Source organism: Tyto alba, unplaced genomic scaffold (assembly GCF_018691265.1).
Source record: "Tyto alba isolate M040663 unplaced genomic scaffold, T.alba_DEE_v4.0 Super-Scaffold_1, whole genome shotgun sequence".
Classification (NCBI taxonomy): Eukaryota; Metazoa; Chordata; class Aves; order Strigiformes; family Tytonidae; genus Tyto; species Tyto alba.
This window is the reverse complement of record NW_024881261.1, coordinates 20,723,494-20,750,621: the sequence shown is the minus strand read 5'-3', so window position 1 is coordinate 20,750,621 and position 27,128 is coordinate 20,723,494. Positions and strand designations below refer to the sequence as shown.

Sequence of the window (27,128 nt, the reverse complement as noted above, 5' to 3'; positions counted from 1 at the left end):
AAATCTAATACATTCAGTGATCATGTGTTTTCTGTAGGCTGTGATGGCTCTCCAGGTGTACTCTGAGGTGAAATATGAAAGGGAAAAGAGCAACGTATGGAAACAGCTGCCAGACTTGAGTCCAACAGCAAGGCATTAAAACCAACTCTGCTGGCTGCACACAGAGTGTGGATCCTCAGTCACGCTAGGGAAAACAAAGCTGATTTCCTTGCTTGAAAGGCTTTATTCCTGCTCACATCCAAAGAGTTTGAACCTTGACCGGGGTTGCGTAGCAGGAAGGGAAGAGCCAACAGCTATTTGTGGCCCACATCCTTGGATTTATTCCAGAAAGAAAAAGAATCTGGCAACAGATTTACCTCAAATTTGGCATGTGTTGATGTGCTTTATTGACCTGCAGAAAGAGCCTGAGTGTTTTAAATGATGAGAGCTTTTCCTAGGAGGGATGAAGACTAACTGATTTCTGATGTAGCCACGTGTCTGGGCACAGTGATTAATGCAGTGTGCACATGGCAAAGGATGGCTGTCATCCCCTGATGCCAAGTGTTCTCATCTGTGCCTTTGTTCTCTTAGCATAGCTTTGGCCTCACACAATTATCTACATGGATATAATGTTTTTTTCATGGACTTTTAAAACTCTACCTCTTCCTCTACTGAAACCTGACTTGTATGAGCAGAGCCTGGCCAAGGTGCAATCCCTGCAGGACCAGCAGAGGAGAAGTGAGTTCCATGCCCAAGCAGCAATATCGCCTAAGATATTGCCTCAAATTGCTGAGCTGTTCTGAGGTCACCTGGCATTATGCCCAGGTATCTTGGGTTGTACCTTGGCCATACTTAAAATGGCAGAGGTTATTTAGTGACAATTGGTGGGAAGGTTCTCAATTCTAAACCTCAACTGAAAGTGAAGCCATCACAGAGGCGTTTGGGTTATTCACATGGCCTAACTTTAGGCACCCACCTTCACCTAAATTAGGGAGTTGATCACTCTGGGCTCTCTCTATTGCCAGAGAAGGTAGAAAGGATCCCTAAAAAGCAATTCAGAGCATCTAGTCTGAATTAGTAGGAGCATCAGGCTCCTACTCTAACTCATCTCTCTTTCTATTGACTATATAAGGAACATAGCAGCCCACCCTCTTTATATAGGCATATGAAGTTACTTGGTATAAAACTCCGTCTATTACCCCTGGATGTTTTATTCAAGTACTGCTTTACTACTAAAGTAGAGAAACATCTCTCCATCTATTTGATTTGTTTGGTATATATCTGCTGGGGTTTTTTTCAAACAGAAACTTATACCCAACAGAAACTGTCATAGGAGGTGGGTTTTTTTTCCTTAATATGAACTATATAAATACATTTTATTCCTTCAATTCAGTTATTCCTGACTTACACCACTGTAAGGTAGAACCATTTCTGACTTAAAAAGTCAAAAGCGGTGTGACCAGTATGGTTGTGATTCTGTCAGTAACTGGTAGCTGGTATTTCTTCCAAAGCACCAGCTGCCAGAAGCATGTGAGAATCAATAGCAGGTTTAATTTAAGAACAGGCTAAATTTGTAGACACAACGACTGCTAGAAAGCTGGAAAATATAACCCAGTGTAATCTAATGCTCCAAATGAAAAGAGCAAAAGATAATTCATCACTTGAAAAAGTATTACTAAAAAAAAAGGACTTGTATGGGTTTTAAGCCAATTTATGGTTTCTGAACCTAGAGTTCTGGCAACATTACAGCAAATGTATTGAGAGAGAAGAATATGGAGAGAATAATGTTATAAAAAATTACTTACCAGGGTCAATTTTCTTTGAGGTTTCAGGAGTTTGGGCTTAGGAAAATTATTGACTATTGGAGCTATGGAAATAAATATTAAGGTATCATTTAATATTATCATCATTCACTGTCATTTTTAGTATATGCATTAGCAATTTATAAATTACAGATTAATAGCAGATTAGGATCAAATACATGTACTTACACCAGATTTTAACTGTATTTCAGGTAATATATTTTACTGTGAATCATAGGGTTTATGAATTAGAAAAATGCATAAGATTAAAGAATCTGATATGCAAAACATGCTGTTTATGTGCAGAAGCCAGAGCAAATACACCCCCTTGAGAATTTGTGATCTAACCCACAGTAAACCTTCAGGTCCTTTCCCTCCTCTTGCTCACTGGCTCAGCACTGGCAGTAGTGCTCAGAAAGTATGCCTAAGAGTTTGTGAGACTGACCACAGAAGCAATCATGAACCCTCTTTGAAAGTGAAGTCCCCAAGATGTTGATCTTTATCTGTTTATCTTGCTTGACTTCTCAAGTGCACCTGCAATTTTAAGAGTGCAATGCGCTGGCTTCCCTCAGTCTATTGCCAACATGAAATTCCATCTTGCCTAACTTTAATCTTGTTTTTGAGCAGGATTAATATTTCTACAGAGGTTCCTCTCTCTCCTCTGATTAGTGAGAGCTGAGACCTCTTGCTTGAACTCAGTGACTAGCTTTTTAATAGCTAAAGCTGCAGGGAGGTGAGAGCCTGGTCCCAGTAGCAGGCACAGGCCATTTATTTCCCCATTGATGGGCGTGAGCACAGGTCACCTCACACGCAGAGTCAGTGGCAGAGTGCAGGAGTCCTGACATCCCATGCTCTGCTGTCCCTCCATGGTTGTGCTCAGGATTTGAAATACCTCTGCATCTCTGTTTTCATACCTTTTGCAGGGATGGCTGGTGGCTGCTCCAATTTCTCCTTCTCTTTCTTCTTCTTTACCTTCTTGGGCTGTAGAGGGGACATGCTTGTCACACTGGTAACTGTCTCCCCGGAGCTGCAAAGCAGAGGCCCATATGTGAGGGAAAAGTGAAAGCAATGGAGGGAAAGACAGTTTGTCCCAGTGAGTTCATGCAAACACATCAGCTTCCACCTGTGACAGTCCCTGCCCAACAACCTGGATTTTGACCTGGGGTTATACTGAAAATCTTCTTACAGGGGTTGGAAGTCCTCTGGGTCTTTTATTTTTTCAACCATGCAGTCAGGCTGAGAAACATGAGTCTGATCTGTCCTGGTGCGGAAAGTGCAAAGTGTCAGGTTAAACAAGACTCATTTCATAGCACCTATTCCTTAAAAATATATATGGCTCCCTGGTGCACTCAGAATGAGCTTGTACCCAACTGTCCTTGAGGGTTAGAGGCACAGATGGGTTAGGTGTCTTGCATAAGCTCACATGGAAAGCTTATGGCAAAGCAAAATCTTCGATATGGTTTCTGGGCTAAGACTGGCTGAGGGGCCAGCAGGCCAGGAGTGCATGCAGCATGTCTTCAAACAGCTCACAAACCCACTTTTGAAAAGCTAGCTTCTTAAAAGACCCCAGTGTGCTCAGTGCATATAAAATGGAGAAGATGTGCCCCAGTCTCTAAACTTGGGCATTCTCTAGTACATCTGTGCTGAAAAAGCATTAATAGGTATGAGGGAAGAGTACAAAGCTATACTGTAAACAGTCTCCTGTCCAAGAAGGCTTCTGTGTTTGGACTATTACAGTTTAACATCCTCTAAGTCTGTTTTTTTTTACCCTTAGCATCTTCAAATGCCTGAGGTTGTAAATCCTGCTTTGAATATTTAGGGCTTCTGGATACACAGTCAGATTGCAATTGTCACCATGTGTCAGCTGAGCAGTGGTAACTGACTGTGCAGGTGCTCCTAGCTTGCAACTAGTGCAAAATAAAATTGTACTGGCTTAACTGGTAATGAAAGAAATTTTAACTTACAGCTGGGGTGGGAGGAGAGTGTATAGCAGTTAGTTATGATGAGTACAGTGGTGGAGATGACTTGGTAAGCAGTTGTTGCTCAGATGCACCTGACCATGGGCTCACCCTGAGAAAGATTAACGCAAGTATGGTTGTGGGGACCTTTCTGTTCTGTGTTGGTGAGTTACACCACACAATGGGATCCAACCAGGGTCTCCGTAGTCATAACACTGACACTGGTTTCACTTAATTTTAAATCATTTGTCCCAAGTTGCTGTTCCTCTCCAGGTTCTTTTGCATAATGAAACATTCTCTTTATATTAATAGAATAAAATATTCAAACTGGGCCAAAGTCTTAATGAAAGTTAAGATGTCTCAGCTATTGCCCACACAAGAATAACAAAACAACAGACATTATCATTTTACACAGCTGTAAATCCAAATGAATGTCACTACCCTTGGTAAAATCGCTCTGGATTTACACTTGTGTAGATTACAAAGATTCTGGTTTGGCGATTTTCCTGAGTTCTGTTCCATGTACTCAGTCTAAAACATAGGTTTGCTGCCTAACTTTTTTTAAAGTATTTAAAATATTTTAATTATTTATAAATAAATCACATCAGTTATATAAACTGAGGGTTGCATTAAAATAATTTCAAAGTCTGTCTGCACTATTATGAACGTATCCCACAACAACCATTTTTTTCTATATTAAAATCAAAACATGAAATGGTTTAAAACCAGCAGGAAATGAAACTGTCCTGCCTGGCTCCATTGCCCAAACACAGCAAACTGCAAAGAATACAAAATAGGGGATAAGAATTATTTTTTTAATGTTTTTGGCTTTAATAATCCAAGTTCATTAAGGCAGATGTGTAGCTTAAAGATACTATTATTCTGATATAGCTACTTTAAGCACAATATATGAAAAGGCTTAGTGTCAATTCATTGCATTAGTTATTATTCCTGCTTTGCCACTGAAAAACTAAAGCTACAGAGAAATGTATTTGTGGCTTACGTTTTTCTTTTAAATGCCAGGGCCATACAGGGTTAATTAATTCTGGAGATACAATAACTGTACTTGCTGTCTTAGAACTGAGCTCCTCAAATCAAACAAGGAGGCTCAGAAAAGACTTCTTGGCTCCAAAACACTGCCTCTTTGTGAGCCTGTCTTGTTCTATGTCTAAAAGGAAAGTTAGTTTTTTATCTCTGGCTCCAACTCCAGCCTCCTGCCTTCTATTTCAACAGTGTCACATTGTGCATTTCTTGAAGGCTCTAATGAGATTTTAGAGAGTAAGAAAAATACAGTAGTTTGGGGGAAAAACCTGTGGTAGGTGTCTAACAATCATGGCATCAGGACAGCAGTTTCCCTGGAGGTCATGCCTGTCCCAAAAGCTGGCAAAATACTACAGTTTTGGCTTTGCTACCCTTATTAGAGTCAAGGATGTGGGACTTTTCCTGTTGTCAATTAAGTCAGCTATTTCCTCTTGTCAAAGGTCTGCAGGGGGATGGCAAAAAATTCTCTTGAGTGAGCTGGGAGCTGCTTTGATGTTTTCCAAACAGGGGAGCTGTGTGAAAATGTGCCAGGGATGGACTGGGTACTTAGTTCTGGTTCAGTCTGGCAGAATTTGCTCCTACGATGTCATATTGGCACTGTGGAACCAATGTGCCGAGATGGGCAGCTTTCTGAGGTGAACAATTGTTTCACCTCAAATTATTTGTCTCCAGAAGGGCAGTCACTGAAGGACTGGAGAGTTCAGGCCAAAACAAATATAAGAGACAGAAAAAAGTAATTCTTATTTTCAAAGCTACACCTCCTGGGGGTTTCTGGATCTGAAAACTGACAAAATGATCTAATAACAAGGAAGATAATAAGAAGGAGGATATTTAAAGAAAATAAAACCCCAGAAAATTGAATTACGTGGTTCGGAATACCCAAAATGACTGTACTTTTTATTTAGGTATTTATTTTTAAAATGTGGGAAATAAATGGGTTTTGGTTAACTCATTTTTTTCCTTAATTTATTATTGGTCAAGCAGCAACCCAAAACTTAGACTTTTGCTTTGTTCTACTCAGGAAATCTGGATTTAATTTTCTTTTCTACCAAGGCCATTTTGTGAGACCTGGGGCAAATCACTCGGCCCTTTGTGCTTCAAATTCCAATTAAGTAAAAACACCATTATGATGTCAAGGCGTGAAATATTTCAAGATGCTTAGGTATTACTGCAGTGGGAGTACAGACATTTCTTAGACATCAGACTATTAATGTAATTTTGAAACTGGATTCTGCCCTGAGTTTGAAATATCACTAAGGGAGCTGGAGCTGAGCCTCTCTAATCGAGGCTGAATTTTGCACAGTGTAGTCATTTTGACTAGAAGGAATCTCATGCAAATTAGTTAATCAGTTTGGCCTAATGGATATAGGCACTGGGTTTTGGGTTTAAATGTGTTGAATTAAGTTCCAAGACAAGGAATGTGCAGGTGAAGAGAAATTAGTTCAAATAAATTAATGGTTTATGTTTTGAGCAGAAGGTAGAAAATAAATGGTACCAAGTGTAAAACATCAAAAATGATGAGACCGGTAACACTTTCATAGCTATTTACTTTTAAAGCCCTGAAGTCAATGCACTTTAGACACGAATTTGTGGGATCGGGGCTTTCATTAGCATATCTTGTCACAGTGAAATATATTAAACCATATTTTTATCCATATATAGTCATTCATTCCTTTTGCTTTCAGAAATTCTGGTTTACAGTGAAGAAATCACATTGGCTTGTTTTCCTCCTTCTATTCAGCCTCCTAAGTTTAGTGTCTGCAGTAGTATCACTACCACATCATCTATTCCCAGAGAGACAGATTCTGTAGTATGAGTCTTTTTATCTCACTGTCATGCTCCATTTTCTCAGTCATCTTTTCAGTTGGGTCTCATTTTTCTCCTAATCTTCTGTTCTCTGCCAATCTACTTTGATTTCCCTCCCCTCCCCCTTCTTTTTTTGTTTTTGTAATTCCAACTTTGTCCCAGCAGCTAATAAAGAAGGGGAAAGAGAAAACATCCAGGGAAAAATGAAAAATGCTGAGCTGTCTCTGTAAATTTTTGGTGTGGTGCAATGACTGGTCAGGGTCACAGAACAAAGATCTTTCCATGAAAAACAAGAAAGTCTCACTTTGTACTGGCCTCTCCTGAACTCTCTGTTGCTTTGTTGTGACTTCACTTACATCCGAGTGTCAGTTAGATTGAATACAGTGATAAACTCATGAGAATGCACTAAAAATTACACTATCTGAGGATCCAGGGTATGCTATACTTGACATTGAGTCTTGTAGTATCTAAAAAGATACTATGAGAAATAGTATTTGTGATACCAAGTGATACTGGATTTCAGCTACAAGACTAGAAACACATGTTTCATGTCACTGAAAACTGGGAAACAGCTGTTCTTCTGTGTTGTTACAAGGCATCCCTCTTTAATTTTTTTTGTTTGTAAAATACTTCTGTCATTTTTTTTTTCTTTTCAGTGCAGTTCCAGCACAATTTATCTCTCAGGAAAATAATATGATGGAAATCAGTTTTATAGCACCACACAATCAAAAACCTTTGGCAGTCAGTGGTATTTAAAGGGACAGTGATTAATGACATCAGCAGAAGTTGAATTTTTCCCATCACTTGGAGTCTTCAGCTGGGAATAGACTACAGGCCTTGAAAATCTTCTTTTGAGCCCCAGCCTTTGTTCGTGGGTGCAGGAATCACTGGGTAACACTGTGGTTTGTTCTATGTACATGGATGATTTAAGTCATTACCATCTGGTAGGGTGTTGGGAAACCCTAGAAAGCCACACAGGATGAAAGGAGGCTTTTCCCGAAAGCAGTTCAGAGCCTCAGGAAGAGGCTGGTCACTGAAGCACCTACAAGACCTACAGCTAGATAGCCCAGGTAGATCTCCCCTATCATGCTCAGCAGATGTTGGCTTGTGGGCATGTTCATGAGTCACGAACCCAGGAATCTTTATCCTGGGTTCCTATTATCCTATTATCCTATTATCCAAAATGTAGGCATTTTGGAAAATATTACTCATCCTCTTCATCATACATAGCAAAACAAAACTAGAACTGGTGCCTTGGGTTATAGTAAAGAGAAGTGTAATCTCCTACCTGTTCTGGGGGCACTTCACCAGGTAATGCTTCACTGTTAAAGAAAAAAAAAAAAAGAAAGAAAATGTGGCTTCATACCAACACAGTTTATGAGCTACAAATGGTCACTGCAGCTAGACATGTGCTGCTGAGACTGTGGAGTTGCCAGGCTACTACACTGGGAGAGCTGCTAATCGTCACCATATATTGTACATTAAAATGTAGTCTGACTCAAAGACACAGCTAGGCTTGGGAGAAGGGAACGTATCAAATAACACCAAAAATCTGCTGTAGAAGTGCCAGGCAACACACATTCCAGTGGTCAGCCCAGGCAAAAGACAGCTTGCTAAGGAAAAGCACAGCAGGCTAGTAATTTTACTTTGAAGACTTTTATTTCCCTTGTGGTGCCTCTATTTATTTCCAGAAGCCTGAAATAAACCATTCACCCACAGGAGCCACTGCTGTTCCTAATGTAAGCTAGATTGTGGCCTCAGGCATAAAGGGATTGCCTCCTGGGATCAGATCAGAGGTACAGTCCAGCCACTATCCTGTCTCTGACAGTTGTGTTTGTGAGCTGTAGAAATCCTTCTGCTTTGTATTCCTTTGAATCAGTAGTCCTGAGCAAGGGCAGGTCCCCTGCTGCAGCCTTTTAGGAGCCAAGGTTATTAAGATGCTCTTTTGTGACTTAGTAGTTTCTATGTTCTGCCCAAGCTGTGCCACGTCCTGAGCACAGAGACATGCAAGCAGGAATAGAGGCTCTGGCCTCTCTGGTCAATCTACTGCCACCTTATTTCTCAGAAGGAAAAGAGAGTGCATCCCTGGGCAACAGCATAGTCAACCCCCCTCCCTTCATGTTCTTTAAAAGGCCATGAAAACCAGACAACAGTGCACCTACATGATTATGTCGCTCTCTACAGGAAGGTTTTCATATTTGGTTTTACCTAAATTCTCCTATTTTAAGCAAGCTACACAAGTCCTCCGGGGGTACATTTTAGTCCTAAGGAATGGGGAGCTGAGACCACTAGGAACTGGGATTAACAGAGGACCCATGTCTAAACCAGACAAGATGGTGCTTCCACCTGGCTGGCTGGCCTTTTTTAGATGTACAGAACAGTAAGCTTGACCCTTCAGGAGTAAGGGGATGGTCATGTACACTGTTAACAAGCTTTTGAGCATCTCTAGGTATGTATTATTTTGGTTTGCTGTACAGTAAACACTCCAAACCTCTGAACCAGGGATTGGGAAGATCAGCAACACCTGCAACAAATGGGAATAGGCTTTTACCAAAACCACAGAGGGGTTGCCAGCTGCAACCATTGCTGCTTCACACAGCATCCATAGTTGCCTCGTGCTATGGGCCAGCCCCAGCTGCCGTGCCAATCCAATCAAGCTGAGGGAGCTCCTTTGGTGAGGAACTGGGTTCAGTATTACCCTTCTCATGTCAGAGCCCTGAGGTGAGCCAGGATCTGCTCAGGTTTCAGACAGGCACTCCAGAGAGATCATCTCCAGCATCATCTACTGCAAATCCCAACTTCTAGTTCAGGCATGAGATGCTCTTTATTCCATGCTGGGCTGTCCCTGTAGAGGGCTGGGCAGAGTTTTCCCTCCCTCTTCTCCCTGTGCTTACTTGGGTGTCTACCTCCACTCTTGTACGTGGGGTGTGTGGTGGGGTGGGTTGGAGCAGGGCAGGGCAGGTTATCCCTCCTTGTGGTGTTAGAAGTGAAGAAGTGGGAGAGGAAGCTGGAGTGGTGGGAGAGTGGAAGGAGTTGGTGTTTCTGTGACAGCGGTCAGGTGAGGTGACTGGTGAGGTTCAGGGAAAAGCCCTGATAGAAATTTACCCAGCAAGGTAATGTAAGGAGATAGTTTTGGTTGTCCTGAGCCTCTGACCTGGTCTCAAGGGGAAGAGCAGAGTCAGGCTCCTCTTGGAGAGTCTCTGAGGAAGATGATGTGGCAACCACCTCACTGAAGGTAGAAGGAGGCTGTGCCTGGAGCCTGCCTGGAGGCTTGGGGTAATGCAGAGGGAGGATTGCTTTGTAGTCCCTGTCTCTTCTCAAGGCAAGATAGACTTCATGATTTCACTGCAGGCTCTTTTCACACAAATACTAACATCTGCCTTATTCAGCCCAGGATGGAGGTACGAAGTGCATGGTATGAAGAGGAAGATAACATTTTTTGAGGAGTGATGCCTTATTCTAACAGTCTGAAGGAGCACTGCTGTTGGCTGACAGGATCAGACCCTAACCTCCGGAAGATGCCTCTGAAGGGGGTAGAAGAGTGTTGAGGGAGGAGGGGACTCTTTGTGCCCTATGCACATATGGCTGAGTGGAAACAGCACCTCCCAGGGAACTGCTGCTCGCTGGGGCAGGAGTTTGGGGCCCAGAGGCTGCGAGGAGAAAAAGCAGGAGGGGGATGGTGGAGGCTGTGTCTGTCACTGATCCTTCTTCCACTGCTGCTTCAGAAATTTTAATTCCCTGATGCTTGACTGGATGCTGAGCCAATTAATGTGGCTCTGGAAAATACTTTGAGCAGGTGGTTTTAGCTGAAAGACTTGCCTGAAAATCTTATCACTGTATACTGAGTACCTGTCTGCTAAGCTTTATTCTGTTATATTTCCACTGAATCCATAAGTTTAATGCTGCTGGTGTTTACTGGATAATGTTAAAAATCTAAATAAAAATTTGGTGAAGCCTGCAATTATTCAGATATTAGGGTAGTGAAGGAAGGATTACTTTCTCAGAAGAAATTACTTTTTCTCTGTTGTATATGCTTATTCTATATTGTTGCTATGTTTAACTGGTGTTGGTTCAATGTAAAGAGGCCTTTTCTCCAAGTTGCTTGTATTTTTACACCAGTGCAAATCAACAAAAACAGAAGAAAAATGTAGCTCAATGTCTGATCAAGAAAAAACAGGATACATCAGTGTGTCTAGTGCTTGTGGCTTCAGGGTGACTCACCATGACCAACATATTTAAGTGTGGGTACTCCCTTGGCACAAAACCTTTGTCATCACTTAACAGGGTAGGAAGAATAACATTGATCTTGCTCCTTCCTCTTGGCAAGCAGAGTTATTGCGTTCAGTTAGAATCAAAGTTACTCTACTGAGTGCACTACCAGGAAGACAGAACCACAGCCTGAAATGTGTTTGTGGTCAGGCAAGGAGTTCTATATACATCTATTTTTGGTTTACATGTCTTCTCCCTCGTGTATCTGACTCACTCATTCCTTCCTAGTATGTGTGTAGTGCTGAAGAGGCAGCAAAGTCACAATTCTCTCCTGTCATCAAAAGCACAAATCACTAACCAAACTCTTTTTGAAAGCTTCTGTTCAGACATGGTCGTTAGGCTCTCCTCTAACACGGTGGCTGCTAATCATGCTGGTATCTCAACCTCACAGCTTGAGTGAGGTCTCCATATAAACCACTCTTAAACCAAAATGAAAGTAGAGCCTGCACTGGCTACTCCACAGATCTTAAATAGCACTTTTGATTACAACAGGGCTGCTTTCATGCAGATGTAGCCTCTTTGATAAACCCTCTCTGAGGAACAGAAGAATGAAACTGTAATCCTTGGTCTTGAAAGATTATTATGAAAAGGCAGATCTGAATGATGAAATGATGCTTTGGTTTCACAGAATAATACAAATGAGAGTGCTAATAACAACCCCCATATTCCCAATAATATTGACAGCTAGTCAGGGAGGGGGAAGAAACCAGAACAGAATAAGACTACTTTGAAACCCCTCTAAACATCTGCAGAAATGTTAGCTGGATCTAATCAGAATGCAATTTAATGATACAGCCTTTGGTCTTCTTTGAAAGATATTCCAATAGCCTTCAATTTATGTTTATGCAAAGCTGAAAGATTTTGAAAAGTCCAAAGCAAATTTAAAATGAAATAGTTATTCAAAGGGAGAAAAATAGCTTTGTTCTAGTTTTGCTAGAAGAAATGGGGTTTTCTGCCAGTAATTTTTTTGGTTTTATTAAAATCAATATGACAAGGTATTTCTTTCCTGCATTTTCTACATTCTCCTTCTTCCCCCTCTCTCTCTCTTTGGTAAGGGCTTTGCAGTCAGCAAGAATGATATTTTACTCACCTGTGGATCTCCTCTTGTTCAGAAGTGACTGACAGAGAATGACAAGTGTAAAAAGGAGGACACTGATGATTCCTATTGAACACACAAACACTGCATACACATACAGATCTGAAAGCCAAGCACAGATGAGTGTCAGTGTCACAGCTGTATGCTTCATGCTTACAGGATAGAAAAAAAAGTTACATCTACAAGATCTAAATAGATCATTGTCATGGCCTAAAATACTTAGGGTAACAGTTCAGAAGTAATTTAACCCTTTTGAAACTTGCATATAGTATCCTGCTCAGTTTAAAACTTGGTTGAAGTCTGCATAAATGCAAGTAGATTTAACTACACCTAATAGGGCTTACTTTTGGGAGGGAGGAAAGGGCTGATTTGGGTTTTTGTTTTTTTTTTTTTTCCTGGTGCAGCAACTATAAAACAAAAGGACTTCAGTTGAATTATTTCCCAGTTCAAACTGCAGTACTTTCTAAAAAACAAACAAACAAACAAACAACAACAACAACAAAAGAAGTGGAGATCGGGGGGGCTGAGTGGCTAAGGAAGAAACTCTGTGATTGCTGCTTCTGGTGGCAGCACTGGATTGAAATCTTTGTGGTGTGTTTTTTTTTCTTTCTCAATCTACAGCCTCAGTCTCCCTTACAGCTTTCATTCAGGTGCCATAACACATTCCCAGTGGAGCTGAGAGACGTTGTACAATGGCAGATCAAGATGGAGTATTTTGTTCAGAAGGAAAAGAAATCTTTAATGACTTATTTCTGCTTTTACTAGAATTCTAAATAGAGTACTTTGAGGATGCTCGACCTATTAATGTCTTGAAATGTCCTTAGGGAGGTATACTGGCTTCTTTCCTGCTTCACAGAGAGGAAACTAAACCTCAGAGGTCAAGTGTTCTTGTAGAAAATAGCGTTGCTGGAACTGGACCCCTGACCTGCAGTTCTGCGCTTTGTTCCCCTTACGCACTACAGCAATATAGTCTGCAAATTGTGGCTTAAACAGCAATGCTCCCACAGAATCAAGGCCATCCTGCAGGCAAGCACTCCTGCCTGGCAGGCAATGCAGTGGCTGCAAATGTTGTGCTGGCATTTTGCTGGTGCTCTCGACTGGGGTTGGAGGAGGAGGAGGAAATCCCAACTGCATACAAATTCTGGATTTTGGTTTCCTGGAACAGTTGCCCAATAGTCTACACAGAAAATACTCCTTGTCTTGAAACTCAGGGGAGCTTTAACCTGCTCTTGCAGTGCACAGCATGTTCACTGAGCAGTTTTTATGTCTACTGGGAGGGTAGAGTGCTTAGTACCTCTTCAGACATGCTCAGCACCTTCCTGGATAAGGGTCTGCATTTGTATTGCACACTTAGCCTGGCATAGGTTATTTTCCCATTGGCCATAACAAATACATGAGAAACTGAAGCTGGAGCCTTTTGTTCTCTTTTCTCCAGCACCCCTTGTACTCTGTGGGATAGTTTCTCAGGCAAGGCCTGAGTTTGCACAGGAACTAGCAAAACTGGTCCTGATTGGGGCACTTTAGTCATCCTGTAGCATTACACTAAACTAACATCTTGTATAGAAGCAGTAGCAGTTAGATACATCTTTACCTTCAAAAAACTTCCAAGTTTCATGGTTTTTCTTGAAAGTGGGATCATCAGAAGATTTTGATGAAATCACTGGAAAAAAGCAAAGAAGACAAGTACTGAAAATGCATAGCATAAAAAGCTGTGACTTCTTGAAGTAAATATAGTTAGACCTCAGTACACCAAGATCTTGCTTTATCTCACAGGATAATTACTTTTCAATGAAACACTTCCGTTATAAAACAGCATTATAAAGATGTCTTCTAGCAAATCTCATCTGGCTTGGCACCCCCCACAAGTGCTATGTGGCTTGAGATTGTCTCCTGTTGTCATCTTATTCTGGGAAGATGCAATGTGTGGCTCTTCACTCCAAAGTTAAATGTAGTGAAGAACATCAAGAGAATAGAAACACACTTTAGAAGAGCCTAGGCCTTAGAATAGGGTGGCCATGTGCTTGTAAGTCCTGTAACGGTTTTGGGGGGGGGACTATCCCAGGGGAAAAATTGCCACTAATGCTGTATGTAGCTGGTTTTACTCTAACTCTTGTGTTCTCAGTTACCCAGAATTCATACCTCTAGGGTTGCAGGTTGTGTTTCTGTCCCAAAACAGCCTACTTCTGAGAGAAAAGATGAACAACTTTTGCTCAAGACAATGGGAATTTATTTTCCCTTGTAGCTATATATTAAGAAGGATTTTTTTAACACTGCAGTCTATTTCTAAGTCTTAGAGGTAAAGAAAAAAAATAACTGGAAGAGCAGCAGCTCTACTGAAGGACACAGCTCTGAAGGCTTCCTGAGAATTGATTTGGAGCCAGTCAAATTAGACACCGCTTTTTTAAAAAACAGGGAAGTCACTCTAGCAATGCTTGTCACTGAAGTAATCTCTGCTAACACAACAGTGTTTCCCCAGCTTCAGGACTGAATCTGTAGGCCTCTGATTTTGTCCAAATTGCCTTCCTTCCAAAGTTTTTGTGGATGTCCCTTGGCAGTTTAAACTGCCCTGCAATTTCTACAACGGCACCCAAATAACACACTGAGACACCCCAAGTGACAACACTGCTCATATATTCTTTTTCTTCTTACTTCCCTCAAAAGTTGGCTTCTATGCCACGCCTTTTAAAGATACATGGAAATGGTACCTGCCTATCTGCAAAAAATACAGCCATGCATGCATGGACTTTCTGAAGCACGTCCAAAAGCTTCAGAAATTACATATTTGATCTGGAAAGCAAAATGCACCTACTTACTGTCAGTGTTCTTGGTTTAGATGTAGACACAGACTAGGATGAACATCTTAACTAATGTAAACTGCCCTGTCACTGCTGTATCAATGGCCACCAACTGTTGAATGCAGAATAGCTGTTCTCAGCTGGCATAATTCCCCTTCTTATGGGTGGGAGTTTTATCCTGAGAAGAAAGACTGCATGATCACAAGTTGTACCAGATCACCTTTATAGCCTAGAAAAAAGGGTGACTGAATTACTATGTTCTATCTCAATTAAGAGGGAAAATAGCTGCAGAGTTCGCACAGAATTGTCCTCTCTGTTTCAGAAGGAAGCACAGACTACAGACCTGTGGGCAAATGGATGAATGTCTATATCATAACAGCTGTACAACCTAGCACTAGAATCCAAATGCTCTGACTGCTGGTTCAAAAACTCTTTCTGCTATCCTCAGCCAGATTGTTTATGCATGCTGACATTTTTGATGACATCTGATTAGATGATTATGTATGTTAATCCATAATTTTCCTTCTGCTAGCAATCATTGCAATGCAATAGGAGTCTGGTGATGTCCTCCAGATTGCCAGTGAGGTCTGAACCTCTAAGGTTCGTGTGGCAAGTATCTTACAAGTATCTTACTGGAAAGGGAATTCATTAAGGAGTGCCCTGTAGGGATGTGAGATATGGGGCTAACTCAGCAGATATGGAAGTGCTTTCAGGACTTATGAAATCTTCTGTTCAGTTGTGATGAATATTTAAACAAATCTAGTCTTTTGTTACATGAAAGCATCACGTGTAGATTTTTGGCAAGTATTTTAGAATACCTTCCCTGAAAAAAATAAAAAAAGGGGGGAGCTTTTGTTCATTTGAGGGGGGAAAAAAGAAGTAATCTTGCATTCCTGTATCTTGCAACATTTTTACTGTCAGAAAACATGACACGTAACTAATATTTAATAGAATTCAGACTCTGTTCTATGGGAAATTCTGACACAGGAATTTCCCAATAAGACAGATTGTTGTGATCATCTCTACTTGTCTGTGTTGTCCATGCCAATAAGATTATAGTTGGACTGCCTGATTTTCTATGTTTGTCCTGCTACATGCAGTCTCTTCTCTTGGATTGTAAACCATTTGGAACAGGTATTGTTCTCCCCAAGAGATGTGTAGTATCTTGCATAGTGGGCTTGAAGGATTACCCAACTGTAAATGATGGTTTGGAGGTGCTGCATACTGTTCTAAGAAGACTACTCATTACTTTGAGTTTTCTGATAGGAAGGCAGTGGGAGAACCACCTTTCTGATGTCTTTTTTTTCCTCAAATAAACTGTTTTCTGGTGTATTTTGTACTATAATGAAGATTGCTAACTCGGTTTTAAGCTAACGTTGACCACACAAGCCCAGGAAAAGAACAGATGTCTTTGATAAGAAGATGGGGGAAGGGGAAAAGGTTTACCTTAGCTTAGAGGGAAGATGTTGCATGGCTGGAGTAGGATGCACTTCTTGGCAACATCAGGACATGGATTTCTCTTGGTTTTACTATGAAGATTTAACAGTAGCTTTTTTATAAATCCTACTTGCGGTCTTGTATTCTCTATACCTGAAGGGGCAAACTCTAATTTCATCTGGGCCTTCTGAAAACATTACAAAGGTGCTGTAGTTGACACGAGTTCATGAATGGAAGACTGTAAGGAGACTCCATCCCCATCAGATGAGGATCCTTTTCTGAGGAAATATATTCTGTCCCTAAAGGAGAAGCCAGATGTATAGCTAAACTTTTAACCACCATCATTACACATTAAGGAACTGTAGTCAGTAACTCAATTGTTTTTCCATAACTCCAATATGTGTATCTGTATAAATTCATGTGTTGAAAGAAAATGCTTACACAAATTCACATCTGCAAACTTGCTAGCAAATAAAAAAATCTGAATATAAGTTAATAGAAGTAGATACTAGAGACCCAGATGTAATCTGGTAAGGTCTTTTGCTTTGACTAGTGCTATGCTTGGTGACTGACAATGTCTACATACTGATCTGCCCCAGGTATTTTCTGCTTTGAGGGCAAGTCAGATTTTGAGGCAGAATGACCCTTTTCCACTCCCTCCAGAACAGTGTGTCTTATACAGGGAGCTCCTCTTCCTGTGTGAACAAAAAAACAGACCTAAATGCTCTTTCTGCATCCACTTGGTGTGCGAGGTTGTAAGAAATTTGCCTGGTGCTCTAGCATAAAGATACTGTTTTGAATTTGGGCGTAAGTGCAGACACATTAACTGGAGCAAAATGCTAGACAAGACAGCAACTGTGATGTGTTTGAACACTGCTACCTTATTTGATAAAGCACAAGCAGTACAATTTAAGTATCCAAATGTTTCAGGCAATTTGTATTGCTCGTTTTGTTGCATCCCGGATCTAACTGTATTATAAGTAAATCCTTTTGCAAGAGAAAATGTAACCAATCATAGTATAAAATACAAAATGTGTTTGGAAGAAAATTTCCTTGAAAAGCCCAAGTGTTACTGTTGGGGAAACTGTAGACTTTATCACCATGCTGGAAAGAGTTGCCTTCCCTTCCATGTGTAGCAAGTCCTGTATTGTCACAGTGCATTAACAGAATGCTAGCTAAGGTGATCCTTGGTTTCCTGTAAAGAGGCTTTTAGCAGTAAGTCAGTTGCTATGGCATTTAAAGCTATGTCATTTTTCAGATATCCTTTATTATCTTTAATCTGGATTTAGAATTGAATATTCTTTTTTGGGGGGAGGAGAGTGGGAGGGGTCGAGGAGAGAGAAGGAGTGAGGGGTGGTGTCTGCCTCAGATCCCAACAGGCAGTATTGTTGGTGTGTTTAGTCTACAGGTGGGCCTGCCTTCCTCCCTTGCTTCAGATTTCCTGTTCTGCTTTGGGTTACGTTTGAAGCAGAGAGAAGCAATACAGCTGACCAGATAGTGTGAGAAAGATGAAGTCATGAGTCTCAAATCCTCACCCTGATTATGTATTCATAAATAATACTAAAAATCGGGAGAAAAAGTAGCATTTAAGGGCTGGACTGAAAAGTTACAGTTTTTCTTCTTTGCAATAACTAAACTGATCTGACCCCCACACTTTAGCTAGGAAGAGCAATGAGAGGTTTCTGTGTCACAGTTACCAATAGCCTAAGCAGCTATGAAAGATGCAGAGTGGCTTTTGCTGAGAAGGGGTATGACAGGTGGTCTGACAATATTCTATATTGCTTTTTCTTTTGCTGTCATTTACCTGGAACACATTGTTCCCTTTCCAAGCACTTCTGACAAACCCATGTTTCGCTACAGGCATTTAAGAGATTTCATCATTCAGTGACTGAAAAAACACTCTTTAAACTGCTGACCTGCCCTATGAAATTACATTATCACAAGAAACCCCTAGAAATTATTCTCCATCTGATTTTCTCTCTTTTTCTTTTTTCTTTAACTTTTGAGGTGCTGTTGGAAGTAGAAACACCTAGTAGTTACTCTCAGCTTCTCTTCTTCTCCCCTGGCACAGTGTTTGAACCACTTGTTCTTTGAGTGCTGAGATGAGAGCCTTGGCTTCCCTTCCGCACACCAGTTGCCAGTTTTGCCCCTTCCCAAAAGTGGGAGGCTGAGGCAGTTGGGATGATCAGACCTCCTGTTTGGCAGTTCCTTCTTGACTGTGGCTGAATCTCTCCTCTCAGACAAATCTAGAGGTGTAAAGGAGGAAGAGGTAGGGCGAGGATGAGGAGAGATAGTTCCTAGTCAAGCACGGGAACAGCAGGGAAGAATGACTGCTGAACATGAAGCAAGTTAATGCCTGAAGTCTGTAGGGCTAAATTGTGCATGCAATAAAGTTTCATTTCATATCCCTGTGTGGTTACTAGACTAACCACTGTGTCTTGGCTCCAGCCACTCAACATGGGGTCAGTGCTTGTAAAACTTAATGCCCTCCAGAGATTATGATGGCTGAATTCAGGAGACCTTAGGCTCTAGTGTTTTTACTCCTCCCTGTTTAAAAACAAATGAGTGAAAACAGCAATAAAAATCAAACAACTAACTGTTCTTTGAACTGTGTAGCTAACAAACTCTGTGTTCCACACCAAAATGGCTCCTCTCTCCACAACCACCTTAGTACTCCTCCTGTGGTATGTCTAGGAACCCTAATTACTGACTGCGATGTGGAAGGTTACTGTGCACATGGTAGCTCAAGAACAATAATTATCTTTTTTGTTCTTACAGCTTTTCTTCAGTGGGGAAGTTCATATAGATCTCCTCTCCCTCCTCCCAGTCAATTTCACATTACTTGTACAACCTCAATATTTTTAAGACTGTTTTCTCATTAAAATCAGCCCCTGAATTCAAAAAGGGTCACACAACTTGATAGTGTGATCATGTAGGCTTTGGTTTCTTTAAGATACCAGGTTATGGATTACAGATGAATTTTTGCTGCAGGATTACACTTCTAACCCATGGCACCAATTGCCCTGATGATTTGTATTTAGGAGTCTAATGAACTTTAGTTAAGTTTTCCTTTAAGTCCCAGTTCTGTGGTCTTCTGTGCAAAAGAAGTGTGGCTGATGTACACTGCTGGGATCTGGGTATTGGAGGGTTATTGGAGATGGGTAGGGGGTTGGGGTTCCCATTTGGACCTGAGTCCTGCTCTGTCATTATTTCTATTTCTGACTGCAACCAGGAAGCAGAGGAAACCCCATATGAATGTCTTAGAGGCTTTCCAGACAAGTTTTGCATGCCCAGTAACACCAAATAGTTTAGACTAGGATTTTCTTGCTGTTGTTTAAAATTGATCCATGGTATTGCTACTAATCCAAACAAAACTTCAGCTTTGGATCATTAGTGTCTTTCATCACTGCTAGTAATAATCAGCTGATTACATTATGTTAATTCCATGATTTCTTAAGGCAGATTTAAACATTTCTGGTCAACGTGAAGTTGCTCTTTATCTCATTATACTGTATTTTTCACATCTTTGTTCTCAAACTTCTGATAGATCAAAGTGAAAGCTTGTGATACTTGAGAGCTATCCGCAGGGGATCATACACTTAAAAAGATTATTTTTTACTGTCACATTTCGCTCCCTGGTGTGTTTATAATCCAAAAGTAATACAGAAATATGAATGACACCAGTGAAGCTGCTATTGAGTGAATGCACTTTGGATTAAGGCTACATAAACATGTTCAAATCCATCTTGAAAGGCCTATAGTCAGTGAAGTTCCCTCACACTAAAATTGGTTTCAGAGGAGAGCTAGGGCTGTTTTCACCAAAACATAAAGTTGGTAAGTGAGATTAGGGTTTCCCAGCTACAGGAATAACCTTTGGGGTCTAAACACAATGATAAATTTATCATGAGCAGGAATGGCAGAAACTTCATGAAGAACAGCTTCCTCTCACAATTTTTTCTGAGATTGCAGGATGAGCCTCTTGAGCTTCCAGACCCAGAAACCAAGCAGTCACCCTTGATTTTTGGCTTATCTTTAGAGCTGGCCCTGTGGGAAATCAGCTTTTCTGTTTATAGAGCCACAAGCAGAGAGCTAGTTTGCCAGCTAGCTCTAATGGCACAACTGCTGATCTCAACCACCTCTTCAAAGGAGTCTGTTCTCTAAATCCAGTTTCACCCATCTCTGGTGGCATTAGATTTGAGCTGATCCATCTCAAAGAGAAGACTCATTTTCAGCTTAGTTCAAAACACTCACTTGTTGCTGGTCATTTCTTTATGTGACGTTCAATACCAGCAGTCTGGTCACTGCTTCTCTAGCTCTGCTTTCTGGCTACAAATTCTATAATCAAAAGTACAGAAGTGATACTAGAAATGCTACTTACCAACTGCTGCTAGGCTAGAACTAAAAGCAATGAAAACATCAAGAGAGAGGCAAAACATATAACCAAAATATAATGCTTCTATTTCTGACTGACCCACTGCATATTCTTCAGAAAATAAGTTCGTTTCTCTCTCTTTGTCTCTTTGTATTTAAATAATAATGGGATTTGTTTATTCCCACTAGCAAAGTTGTAAAGGCTTTGTATTGGGTCTGGCTGAGATGGAGTTAATTCTCTCCATAGCAGCCCTCATAGTGCTGTACTTTGTATTGGTAGCTAGAAGGCTGTTGGTAACACACCAGTGTTTTGGCTGTTGCTGAGCAGTGCTCCCACAGCATCAAGGCTGTCTCTCTGACATTCCCTCCTCACCAGCAGGCTAGGTGGGCAAGATCTTGGAAGGGCACATAGCCAGGACAGCCCACCCAAACTGACCAAAGGGATATTCCATACCATATTATATCTGCTCAGCAACAAAAGCTAAGAAAAGCCAAGGGGGAGGGCAGATTTCATTATTACGATGACTGTCTTCCAGAGCAACTGCTATGTGTACTGAAGCCCTACTTCCTGGGAAGTGGCTGGACATTGCCTGCTGATGGGAAAGTATCCTTTGTTTCCATGCATGGCCTTTGCTTCTGCTTTATTAAAATGCTTTTATCTTGACCCATGAGGTTTTCTCCCATTGTATATTCTCCCCTCCACATCCTGCTGAGGATGGGAGTGATAGAGCAGCTTGGTGGGCACCTGGCATCCAGCCAAGGTCAAGCCACCACAGACCTGTAGCTGAATGCAAACAAGTTTTAATTACTGATATTCTGGTAAAAGGCAAAGGAAATATACTCTCTTCTACAACTCTACCGATCTTCTCACTTATTTACATTTTATTAGGGGCTGAATAATGTCTAAATTCTAATGTGTAAATAAAGAATTTGAGTATTAGGTTTTCTTATCATATCCACAGATAACACTTAAAAACAACCTAACTTCAAATGTCTTCTGGATGAACTTGCAATAAAAGAAAAAAAGGGATCATGGGACAAGAAAAGTGATAGAATTGAAATCAGTAGTCTCTTACCTCTTATTTCAGTAGCTGCTGTGCCATTTGACCATGCTGTCCACTTATTCCTGTGTTTGCCAATTTCCTGGACTTTGCATATATAATGTCCTTGATCTGTTTGCTGGAGGCTCAGAATAAGAAATTTGTACATAGTTCCATGTTTCTCTTTAAGCAGATGAAGTCTTTGCTTGTGGAAACTATGAGTATAATTTCCATAATATTGGACAGACCCAAACTTTGTCATTTTGATCATCAGATATTCCTGGGTAGGTGATGCAGCAAAGACCCACCGCACAGCCAGCAAATTGTCTGTCTTTCTCTTTTGAGAAATGTGGCAGTAAAGGGTAGCATTATCTCCCTCAGAGTATCGCACTGTTGGTCCCGGAGAGACTGTCACATTTAAAGCCTCACAAACATCTGCAAAGGAAAGAAAAGATGGTGAGAATCCTCCATACTGGCACAACAGCACCATAATCTGTCCCAGCATGCGAGTCCACAGAAGGTAAACTGATAGCATCCATTCAACATGCAGCAATTTATTGAGCTTTTAGAACCTGATATCTTCTGTCTCTCTGTGAATGTTAAAGATAGTATGAGGCCCTCCTTCAGTGAGTCTGGTCTAGTAATTCTTGCTAATTAGTAAGACAGGGCTGAAGTGGACACTCTGCTGCTGTCATGGGCCCAATATCATGTAACCTTTCATCAGTCTGAACAACTGTTCATCTAAAACTAGCTTGGAGCAAGAGCCAAGAATGTCTTTAGGAAAGCTGTTCCATGACCAGTTCTTCTGACAACTTGCATGCTTCTTAGGATTTCCAGGCTAGATTGTTTCAATAGCCAGTTTATGCCTATCTGTTCCTGTGCCAACTTTAGGTTTAAATAGTGTTTTCTTCTCTAGCACTTGCTTCCTGACTCCATATAGAAGAGCAATTATCTGGTGTCTCAGCCTTTGCTTTGTTGAGCTAAAGAAGCAAAGCTGTGTTAGTGTCCTCTAGTAGTGTCTTCACTTCCCTATTCATTTTAGTAGCCCTTCTTTGCATTTGTTCCAGTTTAAATTTTGGTTTTGATTGTAAATTTTTTTTTTTTTTAATGTGAGTAACTGGAATTATAGAGAGTGTCTGGAAAGCAGCTCTCCAGTGTCCTGCGAGATAGTCACAGTACTTCCCACATTTGACTGGGATATACCTTGCCCAGTATATCCCAGATCTATGTTGTCCTTTTTCATTATATTTTCAGATGTGACTACATGTCAGTTTATAATTAAATAAGGTATTTGGGTGTTTTCCCTTCTTTGACATTTGGGTTCAGTTCCTAGTGTATCAAAGAAATTCTTACTAGTCCCCAAGTACGTGACTTTGCTTTACTAAGTTCTGTTTCACTTTTGTTACTTGGTAGTCAGTTTTTTCTACATGGTATCCCAATCTTATTCTGACTTGTTAAGGTCACATAATTTCAACATGCATGCTTCTGTCTACTTCTTTTAGATACCATTTGTGCAAAACTTACATGGTATTGTTCCCTAGATGATCACTGAAAGACTACTAATCTCCCTATATGCCCATAAGCAGCTCCTCACTTCACAGCTCCCCATGTCCTCTGTCTTAAGTAATATTCTCCTTGTCATAATCAAAGGGTCATCTGAAGACTGGGTTAAATATGTCAGATTGGTCCTTCTGACTACAAGTTCAAATTAACGTGACATTATTTGCATGACAAAATTACGTGAGATTATATTGGGACAAATGATTATTCCATTGTTCTATTAATTTCTGACTCTTGTTTTTCTGTTCTTCATCATGAACCTATCTTAGACCAGTTGTTTGTCTCTCTGCTTTATTTCTAACAACAGCCAGTACAGGTAAAGGTTGAAAGATGTCCACAGTTGTTCATTAGAAAAAGATTCTTCTTTCCTGACCTAAATGATTTACGCTGGACAGATTTTCTAAGGCATGGGAATCAACACTCATTTTATTTCCTTACTAATGTACATTAAGAATGTTCTTATTAGTCATATCAGAGACTGATCTATTCTTGACCAATGGTATATTGTGGCACTGTGTTCCCTAAATGACTTGTAATATGTAATCTATCGGCCTCATGGCATCCACTAGAGACAGAGCCATATTTCAACAGTAAGCAAGCATTCCCTGCAATGCATTCTGCAAAGCATGAAATGTCCTCTAAAATGTGAATATTAAGCTTCCTGTTACGTGAATATACTGTACTCAAATACTAATGAGAATTGCAACTCTGGGAGAATGATTTTTTCATTTCTGGACACTTTTCTAGCACAACAGCTAGGAACATTTTAACAAAAGGGGATGAGTGTTTTGGCAGAGTCTGTTGTCTGACATCAGCTCCTGAAACACAAACATATAGTTATCTTCAAAATAAGCAAGTAAAGTATTTCCATTCTATTTCTGAAGAAGTATTAAAGGCAGAGACACTGGTTTTATGGCCCCAGTGAAACCCTAAAATGGAGTGGTAAATTGTATCACCTTAAAGTAAATCCACTAAATTGAAGAAGTTACATTGTAGCTGTGTGAGAAGAACCCTCTGAAAATTAATAGTATAATAATTATTTTGGGTAATTTCAATAGAAAGCTCTACTGAATGGTGTATTTTTTCCAAGTAGATTTTTTCTTTTATGGAGAAAATAAGTTGTATAAAGGGTTTTTTTTTAAATTTCTTTAAGAAACTACAGCTAAACGTGCCCTAGATTATTGATATAATTATCTGTGCATGATGTTTGTGTGTGCAATTCCTGTAAATGCCAAAGGTTATTTTGGTTTGTAGAAAGCACACAAATAGAACAGGATGTTGAAATTTAAAATTAAGGCTGAATACTACCAAAAGCTTTCCAGGCATGAAACTTCAGTTATTACTTGCTGGAATTACTTGACCTTAGTGCTTTACAGGCAGATGTGAAGATAAGATGGATGCCTCTGACATCAAAATAAGATTCAATTTTGAAGGTTGTGCTGCTCAGTAAATAAGTTTAAGAATTTCAGCACTTTTGGGGGTTCTCATAGTTACTTAGGCTATAAATGTTTAATAAATCCTTTATAAAAATGTGATTTGGGTAAATGAAAACCACAAACTTTTTCTACTGAAATTACAAACATGTCGTGAAAACTGTAAAGAAAAACAATTATGTCATTTTCCTGACATGTGAACTTCTTGTTTGAAAAAGCTGGCTAGGATTAATTGTGGAATAGAGTCCCAAAATAAAAGGCAAAAAAAATCATTGCTTAATTCAAAACTAGGCAGAACATAGTGCCAAAAAGTACCCAAGAGAAAATACAGAGGAACTCAGATATGGTGATGATGGAAGCCTCTGCAAGAAGATAAAGAAGCATTGTACATGGAGTCTCTGATCTCTTTCTAGCTGTTTACACTCATACAAACATTGGTATTTTATACTTAAAGCTTCTACTTTTCCTCTGGGGACATGCCTTTTTATAATGAAATATCAAATTTTGCATCTTTCTTGTTGTATGATCAGTGGAACCTCTCTCCTTATCTTTCTTCTGTGGCTCCTACTGGTGCAGCTGTACAAGTGCAGCAATGGGGAGAATTTTGGAAATGTCCTGATGCTTTTACTGTGAACTCGTCTCATCTTATGTTGAACAGGGTCATGTGATGCATCCTCCCACTGCCATGGGAACAGGAACAGCGGTGGATTTTGGAGGGAAGAGGTCATTTAAGTCTTGTGTGGAAAGGAAAAGCGTCATTCCGGGCTCCCAGACACTAGCTGAAATGTTCCTCCTGTCTTTAGCAGGCACTGGATCAGCCCCAACATGAGGTTTACCCTTGCAATGGTCTCCACACCAAGACAGGAGACTCCTCCACAACTTGAGAACAGGCTTGCATGCCAACAGGGCACTGAATTTCTAGACTTCTGATTACTGCTTCGAGTGAAGAATCACTGTTTTTCTTCTCCTGCCTTCCCAGTATAGCATGATGTAGCTGCTCAAGTGGAGCTCACCACAAGAGTTTTAGTCTTGCTTCTGTTCGGAAAGGGAAACTATGTATAGAAAGAGGGAGGAGAGTGAGTCAAAGACTTGAGGATTCCTTTGCAGTTTGCTTAATCATCAAACACGTCTCCCATTTGCAACCAGTTCACTTAGTTGCCCCTATTCCAATATTCAAAAAGCTGTTTGTTTCTTTGGTACCCTAGACCTGCATGTCTTGCTAGCCTCTTGGGAGTCAGGGGTCAGGGAAGGTTACTGCTAACTGAATTCTGTTTTGAAAAATCCTATTTTGAAAATAGTCCGGTTCTGTTTACACCAGTTGAATTCCAAATATTACCTAGGTTTGGACTTTGTTGTTTGCTATATTACATAGCAAAACACTTTCACAGCACTGTCAGGAGTAACAAATTATACTTTTAGCATCCAGACACCTGTCTCTGCTGGGTCTGTCCCCTCTGTGCTGGAACAGTAGCTAAGGACCCACAGTCACTGCTGGGTCCTTATATTTGGCAAGCAGTTTCAGCGTGGCTGTGTTTTTGTGGAAGAACCCCAGCTATTTTGGTGTAGATACTCACTAGTAGAGTTGCTCCTGTGCACTACTGCTCACAGTCCAGGCTTAGTGTTATACATTGGCCCCTCTTCCTTCCTCCACGGAGCCTGACAGGCAAAACCTACAATCCACGCTTCGGGGCTGAGAGGACATTTTCCTCAGCCCCTGCTGATAGCTAAGGGACTAGCAAGGCATGCCACCAGGGTAGTTACCTTCTGATCTCAGATTTGCATGACCAGAAGCATATGGGATTGGTTTTATCTGTGTTGTAGTTTATTCTATGAAACAATATTACTGTCAAAGCCTGCTTTATTTTGACTTCTCTACAGTTAAAAAGAAGAGCAGATAAGCAAAGAAGAAGCAAAGCTCTTTGTTTAAATGAAATAATTAGGAGCAAGCTGGCTAGCAAGATCACCAAAAGCAACACCAGCTGTTTTCAGTTGAATAGATCTGTCTGCAAGTTTCACAAGTCAGAGGCTCCTTCTCAAGAGAAAGTTTCTGCACTGACTGAAGATGGACTTGAACCAAACCTCTGACTCCACCATCTCCTGCCCTTTTGAGGTGAAGATTCAAATTCAACTCTTTTGTTAACCTTGAACGAGCAGGACTTCCCCACCCCTCTAACCCTTGCTGCACCTTGAAGTTCAGATCTGGACTCTATGACCAGTTTGCAGCTTTAGGACACGACGCTTCCCAATGAACCTTTGATTTTGGAGGCATAATGGTCCTGAATGGAGGAGGCTTTTTACCAGTGACCTACGGGTTCCGTTTCCACTGGACGCCTATGAGATCGAGGCACCTGTGGAAAAAAACAATGCCAAATCTCCTTTTGCCTCAGCTTTGCCTGCAGTCCAACGGTGCAGCTCAACATTGTCCCGCCTGGCACAGACGGTGGCAGAGGACGCCTTTCGATAAACTTCTGCATCGGTAGGGGTTTTGTTTTCAAAAAGGCAGTTGCGGATCCGGTCGCTGTGCAGAAACGCTGCTGCCGG

At 40.8% G+C, this 27,128-nt stretch overlaps 1 protein-coding gene across 2 annotated transcripts in view; it reads right to left on the bottom strand.

Moving 5' to 3' along the window:
• The window catches only part of VSTM4 (V-set and transmembrane domain containing 4), a 42,556-nt gene that overhangs the window by 14,869 nt on the left and 559 nt on the right, over positions 1-27,128 (bottom strand). For both annotated transcript variants that reach the window (XM_042786998.1, XM_042787004.1), the window contains exons 2-7: positions 21,631-22,029; positions 13,543-13,611; positions 11,946-12,053; positions 7,875-7,908; positions 2,696-2,808; positions 1,785-1,846 (exon numbers count right to left, since the gene is read on the bottom strand). In XM_042786998.1, coding sequence (XP_042642932.1) covers positions 1,785-1,846; positions 2,696-2,808; positions 7,875-7,908; positions 11,946-12,053; positions 13,543-13,611; positions 21,631-22,029 — 785 coding nt within the window. The remainder of the gene's footprint in view (positions 1-1,784; positions 1,847-2,695; positions 2,809-7,874; positions 7,909-11,945; positions 12,054-13,542; positions 13,612-21,630; positions 22,030-27,128) is intronic.